Consider the following 15030-nt stretch of genomic DNA (forward strand, 5'->3'; position numbering starts at 1 on the left):
CAAGGTGTTGTTGCCTATTGAAGCTTCACTACCTTTAAAAAAAAAGATTAATAAGAAATAATAACGTTACATTTCTCTGAAATATCGGATTCACTAATAATTTGTATAATTTTTCTTTATAGTGCCCCACCTTCACTTCAGGTGCCCAGAATTGAGCATGAAGATCCTGAAGTTAGTGGAAGGAATCGCTGGAAATATTTTGAACGGTGGGGACCATACAAAATTAAATCTCATTGACCAAATTAATAGCTATTGCAAAAATAGTTCCCAAAATACTTCAGAAATGAAGATTCTTTCCTAATTTCAATTACCCTCCCGACCCATGTGTGTTGTAAGGAACAATACTAATTATTTTTATCATTTTAATATTTTTCAAGAATATGTCAGATATTTTGCAGAATTTTGACATGTATACATGCATACAGGCATACACATTTAGTAACATACATTTGAAATTAAATTTGAGAATGAAAAAAAATATATTTTGTAATAGCTGATGGAGACTAGTTATTATAAATGTATTTATTTTTTAAAGCAAACTTTTATCCAACCACAATAAAGCAACTCTTAGCAGTTTTCAGTATATATAAAATAATTAAAATATCCATAGATAATTAGTTATTGGAAAGTAGTCAGTTAAGTAATATGTAGTTGCTGGTGAAATAAGAGTCCTGGAAGTCATAACTGAAGAAATATCCCTTTTGTTTCATTGATTAATTCTTAATTTTGTTTTTATTTTTAGACCTTTCATTCCATTTGATAAGCCACTTCCACTGAACGTTGTTTATGCAATGTCAAAGTAAGTAATAAACTAGTATTACCTCTAATGTTTAATCACTGAAATAAAGGTTTTTTTCATATCTGAGGAGATTTTCTAATAATTAAATTAAAAGGCATGAAAACAGTCAAAGGCAAAATATTAAACATAAGGAGGCCCACACAGATTCCCCCCAATCCCTGGGATACTGACATGAACTACACATGTCTTTATGTCTCAGGTAGAAGGTTGGGAAAATGAACCAAGTGTGTAAGTGGTGTATTAGAGTAATAACAGAATCCAAAATAACGAAAGTAATTTATAAAATGAAACAACAAGATTAAGAAAATTTAGGAATGATGGAATGTAATATTTTTAAACTCCTTAGTAACACTGTAATAACAGTAATAAAAACATAATACTACGACATAACTAAAATCTTATTTTAATAATGTAGGAACTTTTGAAATGATTTTGCTTGGTCCCTTTCATTTTAGGACAGAGCTACAAACTCATCCAGCAAAATCGAAACCAGGCCTCACTTCACGAACGGTAGAAACACAAACAGATTATCGGGATGGTGAAGCTCAAACAGACCCCTATAGCCCTGAATACATAGTCCCTTCAGGCTCTATACCTGAATTGTTAACTCTTGCCACGCTGACTTGGGGTGAGTTAAGACCTGATGAACACAGGGTACAATGTTTTCTGTAATATAGTTAAACTCCCATGGCGTAACCTTTCAAACCTTTGGCTTTCAAAGAAGAAACGATCTCAGATATCTATTATGAGGGCACTTAAACCTTCCAGCATTGAGAAAGAGATTGGATATAATGGCGGAAAATGCCTTCTAATCATTTATTTTTCAATATTTCAAGGGGTAATTTTAGCTTGCATTACACTAGAATTTAAAATAATATTTTAGTTCATATGCTTCACAGTACTGTGCTTTGAGCCTTCTGTCTGTTTATTATTTCCTGTTCTTTCAAGGTCATGGCCTTCCAGCAACTCAGGCAGAAGTGGAAGTAATTGAACGAGCCCGGGAAAAACGAGCCTGGGAAGCCACTCTTCCACCACTGAATGATGCGGCACATATTGCAAAACGGAGGAGAATGATGGAGGAAATGGAGAGAAAAGAGTGGGCCTTTCGGGAGGAAGAAATAGAAGAGTAGGCAGTTTTTATCTTCCTATGTTCTTACCCTCATCCTTGGCAGACTTGGTAATGGAAACTGTGTGTTATCGGAATACTTCTTGGCCCCAAAATGTCACTCAGTTCAAATTATGTACATGGTCAGCATGCTGTATATTTAGTTTCTTGGATTTAGGATGGCCAGCTGTATTAATTAGAATAAAACATCGAAGAGGCAATATTTACAATATGTGTAAGCTTCCGGATTTCTTAAAACTCTTCAAGCTAAACACTTAAAAGGAAAACAAGAATTTTTGGCTGGTTATGAGCTGTTCATATACAATTGCATTCTGAAATGCATCATGCATTTAAATGCAACTTAAATGTTATCCAAGGCTTCATAGTAGAATATGGTGCTAACTTAAAACAAGCATTCTGTAAGGATTTTGGGAGGTACACAAGCCTTTGCTTTTTTAAAGCTCCCATTGTTAAATATAAATTTCAGCAACTAAAAACAACAAACTATTTTTGTTCGCTGTGTGCATGTGCCTTCAAAAAATTGTCCAGTCTGGGTTTTTCAGAAATGGTTTGCCATTGCCTCCTCCCTAGTGGCTGAGAGCATGCGACTGGCCCAAGGTTATCCAGCTGGCTCTGTACCTAAAGTGGGACTAAAACTCATATTAATCTGATAACTACTCCCACCTCTTAACCAATACACTGGTTATTTCTCTTAGTTACTGGAAACAGAAATAAGCTTGATAGCATTTATATTTGTAGGCCTGAAAATGAATTTATTAGCTAATATGGGTCAGTCAAAATCGAACCCAATAATAATAACTGAAAATCTTTTTATGTACAATATTCAGTGTTGAGATTGCATGCTATATTATAATATAAAAATTTATAGGATTAGACACTTTATGTCAGGGTTCCGAGGCATAGTATTCCTCAAAGTCCCAATTTATTAACAGAGCCATGTTGGTACATCTGGCAGAAACACAAATCTGAAGTCCCTCGGGTTTCACCACCCAGTTGAAATCCTTGCTCCCACACCCACAATTCCATCATGTCGTCCAATCTTCAATTGCCACGCAATTACCTCCCATCTTCTTTCGTGTGGGTGCAGAGATGCAGAGACAAAGAATGACCTAGAAAGAATTTGTTATAGCTACATACTAACAATCCACATACCATCCCCCCCTTCCATTTCCACACAATAGAATAGTATAAAGTGTGGCCGGCCAAAGATCCCAAATAAAATGGCTTTGGCCTAACATAAGAGATTCATGTTAAGATATATTATCCTGTCAAATGTTTAGAGATCTGCCTTTAGGTTTTGCAGTATCATTTGGCAATGCATTTGGCGAACAGTTTTGGCAATGCATGATTGGTATTACACAGTACTCTAGCCATTTGTTGTAGACATCTAAATTATGTTGTTATTAATTTCTTATACACTATTTCGAATACCAGATTTTAGTAGAATTTCATACAAAGTTCCCTTGAGAATCTATCTTATATCTTCTACATAAAAAACTCATTATTATTCCTTTTTACAGATAAGGGATATAATAATATTTATATTTATAATAAATAGAGGGGCGGCATACAAATCTAATAAATAAATAAATAGACATATACTGTATTTGTTCTTTTGAAGACTGCAAGAAGTGAGACTAAACCTTCTAAAAGCCTTGCTGATGAAACGAGAAGAGAAACACAATGAATTAAATGTCAGTTGCTTAGATGAACACTGGTTTAAACTTATGCAAGAAAAAGAAAAGAAAGTGAAAAAGATTCATCATGAACATGTAAAAGGTATGGAGCAAAATCATTAAATAGTAAGTATATTCTCAAGAGAGCTGAAATTCCTAACAATAGAAGGCTTGTTGAGAAACAGAAAGAGAGAAAAAAAAACACATCTTTGAGAACAGGCATGCATTCATCTCTGGTAGTAACAACCCTATTTGCAAGCAAATTCCATCTTCCTTTTGTTAGCTTTCATACTATTACTATAAAGAGCCTGAGCACCTACAAAACTAATGACTCTTCCAAAACAAAATGAAATTGCTTCTACATAAAGGATCTAAGACTAATCACAATATTGATCGTTGAACACATCTTTGGCAATTAGCTGAATTCTTTAATTTCTGTCTTTCAAGTGTCCAATATCCACAAAACAATTTCTGATTATTATCCACAAAATAATCCTTGATTATTAGCCACAAAATATCCCCCAATTTCTGATCATAATTTTGAATGTAAACAAATAGGACTGGATGCCAAAGTAATTTTTCATTGGAAAAAACTCAAAGAATCTTGACATCTACAAATGCTATATGTAGAGTCATTTCCCCCCAAGACTATTCTTTAACTAAATGGTTTAATACTAGGTACATGATAGAATGTTTATCTTGAAAGCCAGCTTCATCTTCTGCCAGCCTATTCTCAGCATTAAATTAGTATAATAACTTCCAGTATAGATGTCTGGCATAGATTATATTAATACCTAAAGATGTGAAAGGACAATAATTGGTTAGATCTGTCCACTTGGCCAACATGATTTGATTGAAACTTCAGAAAATTGATGCAACACAGCTTGGTTAGGAATGAATCTTTATAGTAATTCATGAATTCATTGCAGCTGGCTGTGCTTGTGGTTGCCTGTTTATATTATCCACATTCCTGCTCTGGGAAACTGCCTGCTAACAAAAATGCTATGTTTCAATAGCCCGTTCTTAGCAAATGGAAATAATAGTAGCCAAATCCCAGTCTACAAGGAAATGAAGAGATCAACTGCTATATTTAAAACTGCTGTAAGTTTATCTGCAATTTATTTACAGCAATCAGAAGATTAATAGCCAAGGGCAAAAATGTAGAGGGAAAACTGGAGAGAAGAAATGTAATTAAGGACTACACTGAATACGAATCACAGCCTTATGCTCCATTATCAAGAATTGGCTACTTTCCAGATAATCATGCAGATCGTTATATAGTGAAGAATTCCTTTCTCAACACCTATGAAGGTGAGTCATATTCAAATGCATTCGTTCATTCATTCCAGGATCACTGTGCCCTAAATAGAGCTGCCTGTCTGGGAAGTTAGATTCATATGCATCTTGTGCACTAGTACTTTTGGAAGTATGTTTTTTTCAATTGAAACAAATAGAGATACTTTTATGGATGAGAAAAATTCTATTTATGAAGGAGCCATCTTGGATAAAAGAGGTTAGTTCTCTTGCATCAATGTTGAAACATACCTTGATTCATCTTCATCTTCTATTTTTCTTAGGATTACTTGAATTAGAAGCATTTCTTCCTGATTCCGTTACACAGCCCCGAACTGAAGCTCCCAAACCCAGAAGTTTAACCACAAAAGATGGATTCACTAAGCGGTCTGCTAGACTAGAGATGGAATTAGCACAGGTTTACCAGGTATTTTATTTCCTGCCAGGCCATTTCAACTTTTAGTGCATGAAATCTTCAATATAAGTGGCCTTTTGGTTTTGGGAATGTAACTTGTAGTAAGAAGTGAAGAAAAATGACACATTCAAAACATGCCAAATTTTTATTTATTGCTAATTTCAGAGTTATATTGTCTTCTCTCATTCTGTTATCGTTTCTATTTCATAAAGTCCTTTAAAATGGGAAAGAATATTATATTTTCTCCAGGTTCTCTCCTCAAAATTCCCTTTTAATTGGATTGTAAAAACATTGGAAATTTCAAGGATTAGAAATTGTCTATAAATATATAAAATGTATGAACAATTTTATTTACTATGAACATAGTAAATAAGAAAATAATGTTGGGACCAATTAGATACAGACTAGTTTTTTTATATTATATAAAAGAGATTGGAAGAGATTAATTATAGAATAACATGGAGGAAAATGTTGAAACAGATGAGGAGCTGGAAAGATAAAAAGCTAAGGAGACTCTCTAAAATAAGAGCTTTAAAAATGATGATAGCTCCCAAGATGATGTACCTATTTCAGGTGCTGTCGGGGGGGGTTATCGGTATGTAAGGTTAAAGAGTGGGATAAAAAATTAAATTATTGGATTGAAGAAGATAAGAGACCAAGAATAAGAAAAAAGTGGTTAATTGCGAATGAAAAAGAGGGGGGATGGGGTGTTCCATGTTTGGAGCTGTATAGGGAAGCTTTTCAAATGGAAAGGTTAATGGAGTTGCAATTAAGTGAAAATAAATGGGCGAAATTGGAAAAACAGATAAACGGGATGAATAATAGAGAATTAATTTTTAGGAAGTGGAATAGGAGAGATATAGGTAAATTAATAGGCCCAATGAAAGGGACTATGGAAATTTGGAAAAAATGGCAAGGGAAAATAGGATTATATAAATCTAAACTGTCATCGCTTTATGTAATAAATAGAGAAAACGAAATTAACTTAAATAGGGTTATAGGAGAGTTGAAGGGAAGAGGGATAACTAAGATAGAACAGTTATACGAGAAGGATGGCAGGCCTAGTAGAAATCGTATAGAATGGTGGTTAGGTAAGGGAAGGTGGCTACAAATAAATGCAATATGTAAATATCTAAATGAAAGGGAGAACAAAGAAGTATTATGGCGGGAGGAGACAGGGTTAGAGAAAATAATAAGAGAAAAAAGTGAGGGGATAAAGGCGCAAGCAACTAATATATACAAACTGCTAGTGCAGTCAGATGGGGACACGATTGATGGATTGACTAAATGGTGGCAAAATGAGATATTAGTAGAGGTACAAGAAATGGAAAATATAGTAGAAGATATAAGGAAAATTAAAAATACAAGAATTAGGGAAATGAGAAGGAAAATATTACATAAGTGGTATTTTACTCCCGTTCAATTTGCACATTTTCAGCAGAATGTCAGGGGGAATTGTTGGCATGGTTGTCAAGATAAAGGAGTGTTTATGCATATGTTTTGGGAATGCCCGATAGTGCAGGAATTTTGGCAAAAAGTGAAAGAGGATATCAATGGAATGTTAAATATACAATGGACAATCACTAAGGAAATGGCAGTACTAGTAAAAAGCAATGCGATGGGAGAATTTAGAGAAATAAAAAAAGCAGCAATAGAAAGTGCTCAGGCAGTAATAGTTTTGGGTTGGAAGGATGCGACAAAATGGACAATGCAAAATTGGTATAGGTACATGGTGGATCATATTCAATTTGAAATTATGGAAAAAAGGATAAATTTGGATAATGAAACTGATTTGGGACAGCTGATGGGAAGGTGGGACAAGGTAAGACGATATATGACGAGTAGAATCCGAGACCAAGCTACAAGAAATAAACTAGAATCACTCTATAATATGTAGACAGATATATTGCTCTTGGGTTAAGTGGATTATAAAAGAAATACCCCCAATTTGGTGGTGGGGAATGTGTGTATGTCGGGGTGGTGGGCACAATTCACATTTCACTACGCACTGTTTTATGTTGTGTGATTTAAAATTGTTAAAAATCAATAAATAAAATTATAAAAAAAATAAAATAAATAACTTTTCCAGATACTGCAAGACAGGAAATACCATATTAAAGAACCACACAAGCCTCTACGTTTTCTTCAGAGATTACCAAAGATTTTGGTTCCTCCTCCCACTCCAGAATTGGAAATACCTTCACTGGTAGGTGTAGTGTTGACTGTAAAAGCTTGGCTTAGTTCTAAAAACAGGCGGAACCTATTACTGCACATGGATGCAGGCTAGAAGAACATAGATGATTACAATCACAAGATGGCATTAGTAATTAGGAGGGAGAAAGCCAGAGAGTAGGCATTTCTCATGTCAAGATGTTTACTATTTATGTGCACACCTTTATCATTTCTACAGATAACTCAAGGCAGTGAACATTTCCAACACATTTTCCTCTTCCTATTTTCCCCACAACAACCTTGTGAGGTGCATTGGGTTGAGAAAGAATGGCTGGCCCAAAGTCACTCAGCTGGCTTTCGTGACTAAGGCAGGATTTAACTTTTGGGGTAATTTTAGCTACAAAATGCATATTAAAGACCAAACAGAAGCTTAACTCCCTATGGAATTTTGGTTTAACAAGAGCTCTTAATAACTGGATCTGAGAGAATCTTTTTCAACAGTTTGCTACAGCACACTAGTGTGCCGCGAGACCTGGTCAGGTGTGCTGTGAAGAAGGAAGCTCAGGTTCTGGTCTCGCAACTTTTTGCTGAGGGCGCAAAGAGCAAAAAGTTGCGAGACCGGGATCTGAGCTTCCTTCTTCGTGCCTTCCAAGTTTTCCAGCAGCTGCAGCGCCCTGCCCAGCTGGAGCTTCGCTGGCGGTGGCGGCAGGTGAGCTTTGGGGCCCAGCGGGAGGGCGCCGGCAGCGGGAGCTGGGGGCACCAGCAGCAGCAGCAGCACTGGGCAGCAGCTGTGGGGTGGCGGCTGCGAGCGGTCGGCAACAACATACACCATGCCGGCAACAGTGGCACCGGGCAGTAGCTGCAGGGTGGCGGCAGGGCGGTCGGCTGCGAGCTGGAGCTCCAGAGTGGAGGCACCAATGGCAGCGGCTGGATGTGTTGCTGGACACCATACATGCTGGCGCTGCGGGGCTGGCACTGGCCCGCTGGCTGGGCTGGGACAGAGAGAGAGAAAGAAAGAGAAAGAGAGAGAGACAAAGCAAGATAGAAATGAGAGAAAAAAAGGGGGGGGAAGAGAAATGAGAAAATGATTGAGGCAGAGAATGAGAGGAAAAAGAGAGAAACAAAAGAGAGAGAGAAGTGACTCTTGATTTAAAGCATATGATAAAAAGCACCCAAAGCATGAGAAAAAGCACCCAGCCCTCACCTGTTTTTGGAAATGGTTCAAGAGTGTGTATACGCACACACACACACACATGTACACACAAGGGGGGGAGGAGAATGAGATGGAAAAAGAGAGTGTCATTTTGGTTGGTGGTGTGCACCAGGATTTTGTAAATGTAAAAAATGTGCCGTGGCTCAAAAAAGGTTGAAAATCACTGCTCTAGTGCATCCCACCGTTTTGATAGTTCTACATTGCAATCCAACATAATATTTTTATTGGGATAGAAAGCCTGCAACTCCCTTATTAACATTTGCACAGTAACAAACTGTTGGGATAACACCTTGTAGTTTATTCAACAAACATACATTTTTGAAATCCACAAATAAAACGATAATTAAAAAGCAATCAATATAAATTATTAAATAATATTTTGAGGGTAATGATTTACAAGCAATCATATAATCAGTTGGTATTCTGTATTTTAAACTAAGAGAGATTTAAAGCAGTTAACAGCCTAAAGATTAACACTAAAACCTGCAATGAACAGTTCCCTAGTTTGGAAATATAAAGAGACAAATTAATACAACAAGTTTAAGAAAAAGAAGAAGTGGCAATTACAGATAATAGGCTCATGGGAGAAATGTAAGAACGAGGACATAACAGAGAAAAGGTTATTTATTTCTGATCAGTCAAGAAAAAAAATGAAATGAATTTCTTGCCCTTATCTGCTCATATTTGAAAACTGACTTGGCTTATTTTGGAGAAAGAAACAGGGACCAGGGAGAAATCACTCAGTTCTTCTCTGATTTATTGGAACCTTTTTCATTTTTTACTTTGGGAATTTTGCAACTAAAAGAAAGCAAAACCAAGCTTTTAAAGAAATCGACAATACTTTTCCAATCAGAAAAAAAGAAGAAATTGAAGAATATACTTTGCTTTCTCTTTCCTAGACTGAGGAGAGAAGAAAAATAAAGAAATTCTTTAACACAATGAGCACTGAACAACTAGATCTGTTAATTATTATTTTAATCAAAAGTCTGTAATGAAACAATCAGGTTTGTCATCATCTGATAAATTTTCAAGAGTGAAATTATAGATTAGTCCAATGCGACAACCATTAGTCTGTTCATTCACATTCAACATAAGAAAAAGAAAAACATTTATACAAATTGTTATCTATGTAGATTAAGCACCAGAGAGAATATTGAATGGATAAGCAAAGGCTATATCTTTAAAAGAGATCTTAAGAATATAAAATTGCACAAGTAGTGATTAATGAAGGCTTTGATTTAAAAGGCTTTATTTGCCAAAAGGAATCCAGATTCCATTCTTGCACTAACAATAGAAATTGAGAGATGGGGATATGTATGATATATCTCAGAGTTCAGTTCACTTAGAAAGTGAATCATTACAAATCATTTTACTCCCTATTATAGCCAGGATATTTTTTTTTTATTTTTTTTTGCTTTTTGTTCTTTGCTGAGGGCACCTTGTTTATTAGTGGGTGAAGGTCTCTTTACATATCACCCTACTTGATAGTCAGCTGTCTTTAGTACCATGGTGGAGAAGGGAGCCACCTTTCATTCTAGGAGTGTGCTGTTTGCTGCAACCAGCAGGTTTGGCTTTATGATTTAACTGGAACATTGAGACAGTACATTGAGCCAATTAGGATAGCGGTTTAGGGAGAGTCAGCAAATCAGCAAATGGCAGCTGATAGCAGTTGCTTATTTTGACTTACTAGAGCATCTCATAGTTGATTGACTCACATCTCTTCCTCATCTACTTCTTTAGCTTATTACTCTTAATTTTATTACTTTTTTAATGTAGTTATTGTTTGTATTTCCTACCTTCACTTGGACACACTAATGTTTCTCTTCTATCTTATGCCATTAAGAATATGGGCAGTATACTGTAGCCAAAAACAATAAGCAAATCTCTTAGTGAAACTAATTAATCAGAATCAGAGAGGACATAATAGTTGAAAACTATTTTAGCTTATTGCCGTATTTCCCAATGCTTTTGTTTTCTTTTAAAGATAGATGAAGAGAGAGAATTGGCTATAATTACACTGCAGAAATTAATACGAGGCAGAGCTATCCAAAACATGGTGAGTTTTGTTTTGTGGCTTCCATTAACTTGATGACAGATTCTGTCAATATTTGCATTTCTCTCCCAACTGTTTATATTAAACCATTTTAAAAAGAAAAAAAATCCAGATCTGCACCCTAATCCATATGATTCATGTCCTTCCAATTGTTTTGAAGGCACAATAAACTATAGCAGGGTATTTAGGTCAACTAAGATATTCTCATGAAACTGTATTTTATATATTCCCCATCCTCCCATGACTTAAACAGGAACGATGTAAGAACATTATTCAACCCAGTACAAATGCACTGCAATCACCCAGAACCCCAGAAAAAAGAAAATGATTACCTATACAACATTTTCCAACAAAATGAATACTCACATAACTTTATCAAAAAGCTGCTTAACCACTCAAGTCCTACAGCACAACCAAACAAGCTATGAAAAGAATCATACATATCATACATCAAAAACATCTCTGAAACAATCAATAGACTTACAACCACATGGCATTACCATAGTGCACAAAGCAATTAATGCCTGCCTAAATGTATTAATTGAATGTCCCAATAGCCCAAAAAGGAAAAAAAAGTCATCTACAACATATAGAGTAAGAGGTGACAGTGACTGTAACAGCCTCTATGTAGAACAGACAGGCACAAGAGTAATGAAACCAACTAGCAGCTGGAAGTCACAAATTGCTTAACCTCACAACACATGGACAGATTCAACTATAGTTTCACCTGGAAAATTGGACATCCTATACCAAACTAATCCCCAAACAGTAAGGAATGCCTGAAAGCTTGACATTCAGACAAATCAGATATTAATAAATACATAGAGATAAATCACATTTATATACCATTCAAAAGAAATAATACAGTCAGAGGTGGGCTGCTAAGGTGGAATGGTGATATGTGCTCACCCCGGTGGCTCTGAGTTCTAGTGGAGTCCAGCGTAATTCTGCTACTGCACCTGAGCAGGTAGCAGAATTGTGTGCGGAAACGCAGGTATGCCGGTGCTTCGGTGCAGTTTTTTGCAAAGAGGGCAAAAGTTGTTGAAATTTGCCCACGCAAGCATCCTGATGTGAGATTTTGCTTTGAGCTCATGCACAAAAGCAAAGTCTCATGCGGAGGCACACGCACGCATGTCAGGCGGTCACGTGGCCATTAAAAAATGCTAACAGATCGCTGATCCCATCCATACCGGGTGGGGCCCGTCACTGCTTGGGGTATAATCCATCTGATCCTGGTAAACTCATCTAGGATGGACAGGTGCTGTCTTACCATTTTCTTCCCTATTTTAACTTGTGTTCCTAATGTTTTTTGCAGTTGTTTTTGGTAGGTTGGACTGTTTTTTTCCTTTTGTGTAAAGACAGATGCAAAAAACAAGTTAAATAGTTCTGCTTTCTTCCTGTTGCTTGTCACCTTCTTGCCACCTTCTCCCACCAATGGACTAATAGTTTCCTTGACGTTTTTCTTGTTTTTAACATGTTGAAAGTAGTTTTTGTATTTTTTTTTACTTTCATTGCAAGCCTTAGTTCATTTACTTTTGTTGCAAGCCTTATCATTCCTCACTTCATCTTTGCAGGCTCGGGCTATTTGCTGATATTCTGCCTTAGTTATGTGTCCCTGCATAATGTTGAATTCCAATATTGCATGATCTTGCATAGACTCTATTCTGGCTATCCTAACATAGAATAAAAACCATAAGAATGATTTGCTATATTTCATATATTTATGTGTGTTTTATTGTCATTTCATTAAAATATTTTTATTATAAATATTTGTTTTAAAAAATTGGAAGATGTCATTCATTGTGACTTTATATTAAATCACTCATATCTTCGATTTGTTAATATTAAAAACAGATGTTTGAAGGAAAGGAAAAGCGTCTAGAATTAATTTGTGAGTTACGCACCACACATGCACTTCAGGAAGATGGACAGTTGTTGAAGAAGGCTGAAAAACAAGTGACTTTGGCCTTACAACGGCAGCGGGATTTGCATGAACATAAGGTTTGGCTGTAAATGGAGGAAATTTATTTTATAGTAAATTATTTTTGCAAAATATATGTAATAGAAGCTGATGATGGTAACTTCCCATATAGGGAAGAATATGGTATCAAGGGCAGAGTTTTCAACCAATTGCAGTCTTTGATCTTAATTAGAATTAGTTAGAAGGCTGTGATGTTAGATAAGTTCATTCCTATGGTACTTCAATCTACAATTTTACGTCCCTGGGAAAACACTTGTTCTATTCAGTCCAACATCAAAACTGAAATGCTATAGTAAAAAATAAATACACTGGTGTTGTTCTTCAACATTGTTATGTAAATTAAGAACAAGTGCCTATGAAATATTTGTAAAACCTACAATAAAACTAAACTAAAACATTAAAATGAAAAAAAAATGGAAACCAATATTTAAACATCTCAGAATGATTCCTAGGTTATTTTTGGGTAGTGGCCCAATTGGGTAAATAATGGTTGCTGAGAAATCATTAGAGAACATAGAACATAACTATTGCATTTTCTAAATTGTACATTATTTTTTTTTTGTTATATTATTTTTGTTATATTATTTAGCACTTCTGAGGAAAACCTTGGAAGCCCATGGTTATTTGTGAAAATACATAGACTGGCTATCTTCATAATAATCAGAAGTAACATAATTTCAGTCCTCAGGGTGTCAGATTCTGGTGTCAGATATCAGGCTTGGAAATCAATCTCATTAAAGATGATGTTGATAGATTTATGACTCACATTTTAGTATAATGCAGAGGTTTTTTTAAAAAAAAAACATTATCACTGAAAAGCATATAAAATATTGAACTGATAAACAAATTAAATAGGAATGAAATATTCCTGTACTCTTAGATGTCTCTCATGGAAAAGCATTTGGCTCGTGTAGAAGGAAGAGTCCTTGCAAATATGTTGGATTTCCTCTCTAAAGAACTGATTCGACTGCAGGATGAGCGGAGAATCCATGCTTTTGCTATGTTAGCAGAAAGGCAGCGCCGAATGCGGGAAGCAGAGGAAAGTGGACGTCGACAGGTGGAAGAGAGACGCAGACGTGAAGAGGATGAGATCTTTAGACAGGCAAGTGTGGGAAATACTATTAAATATGTCAAGGTCATAGCACAATTGCATTTGTTCAGATTACCTTAACAATATGCCTTAAGACCGTTTCCTATATGTGCAAAGGTAATGTTTGTGTGAAGAAGACAAGGAGGAAGTGGACATAACTTAGAACTGAAATACCATCTCACATCATCCAGTTTTCCACTAAATGTTTCTTTAGCCTCTTCAAATCTGGATTAAATCTGGATCATGCTCTGTATTTAATCACAATAGTAGTGAGGTAATTCAGAGAGGATGATTAAAGTACAATTACTAATTTACACAAGACCAATGGGAAACATTACAACAGTAAGACCAATAAGGAGGATTTACTTCATTTAGTGACATAGGAGTAGTCATTGGGTTAGGGTTCAGTTGAGGCCACCTGGGAAGACCTATTGGCTAGGCTGGGAAGGCAAAAAATATCCCCAAAGTGTCAATTTACACCTGTGTTATTATCAAGAAAACCATGGCGAAATAAACTACATCTAAAACAATAAAAACTATGAAAAAAGAATCAAATAAATTAATATAATACAATATAGCAAAATCACCTCCCTCCCCCACCCCAGCGATAGCAGATCACATGAGTCGTTTAATGGGCTATATTCTTAACATATTCTTAGCATCTTGCAGAACCTACTCTCCCATATTGAATATGTTGGAGAGGCAATAGCGTTGTACACTTTTAAAGCACTTTTTCGATCTAGAAGCATTCATTGAAAAAGTATTGAAAGGAACAGGAGTCTGATCTGGTAGATTATGTTATCTGAATGTAGTATAAAAAGTGAGTGAAACAGGACAATTCCAAAGAAAAAGAATAGTAAAAAATGATCCAAATAATAAATTATTCCTAAAATAAATATGCTTATAGCGGTGGGAAAGATTCTGATTTGAGTTTTTTTCAGGTTGTTAAAGTACACCAAAAAACAGTTGATTCATATCTAGAAGATGTTATCTTAAACAGCATGGAGAGTACAGCTGAAGAACAATCTAGGGAAGAGATTCAGAGAATGGCTGTAGAAATCAACAATATTGCTTATGAAATGGAAAAACGGTATGCACTCCTGAGGAAATAGCAGCATTTATAAAGTGAAAATAACAAAAGTGGTTATAGTACCATAACGACTGATCTTCTGGTCTACAGCTAACTAATTGCATATAAGATAGTTTTTATAA

At 35.6% G+C, this 15030-nt stretch overlaps 1 protein-coding gene across 5 annotated transcripts in view; it reads left to right on the forward strand.

Moving 5' to 3' along the window:
* The window catches only part of CFAP91 (cilia and flagella associated protein 91), a 514242-nt gene that overhangs the window by 7751 nt on the left and 491461 nt on the right, over positions 1-15030 (forward strand). For all 5 annotated transcript variants that reach the window (XM_070741900.1, XM_070741895.1, XM_070741897.1 and 2 more), the window contains exons 4-15: positions 123-206; positions 743-799; positions 1255-1427; positions 1748-1925; positions 3547-3704; positions 4730-4912; positions 5179-5321; positions 7399-7515; positions 10679-10750; positions 12602-12748; positions 13609-13830; positions 14760-14908. In XM_070741900.1, coding sequence (XP_070598001.1) covers positions 123-206; positions 743-799; positions 1255-1427; positions 1748-1925; positions 3547-3704; positions 4730-4912; positions 5179-5321; positions 7399-7515; positions 10679-10750; positions 12602-12748; positions 13609-13830; positions 14760-14908 — 1683 coding nt within the window. The remainder of the gene's footprint in view (positions 1-122; positions 207-742; positions 800-1254; positions 1428-1747; positions 1926-3546; positions 3705-4729; positions 4913-5178; positions 5322-7398; positions 7516-10678; positions 10751-12601; positions 12749-13608; positions 13831-14759; positions 14909-15030) is intronic.

Source organism: Erythrolamprus reginae, chromosome 2, assembly GCF_031021105.1.
Source record: "Erythrolamprus reginae isolate rEryReg1 chromosome 2, rEryReg1.hap1, whole genome shotgun sequence".
Lineage (NCBI taxonomy): Eukaryota > Metazoa > Chordata > Lepidosauria > Squamata > Dipsadidae > Erythrolamprus > Erythrolamprus reginae.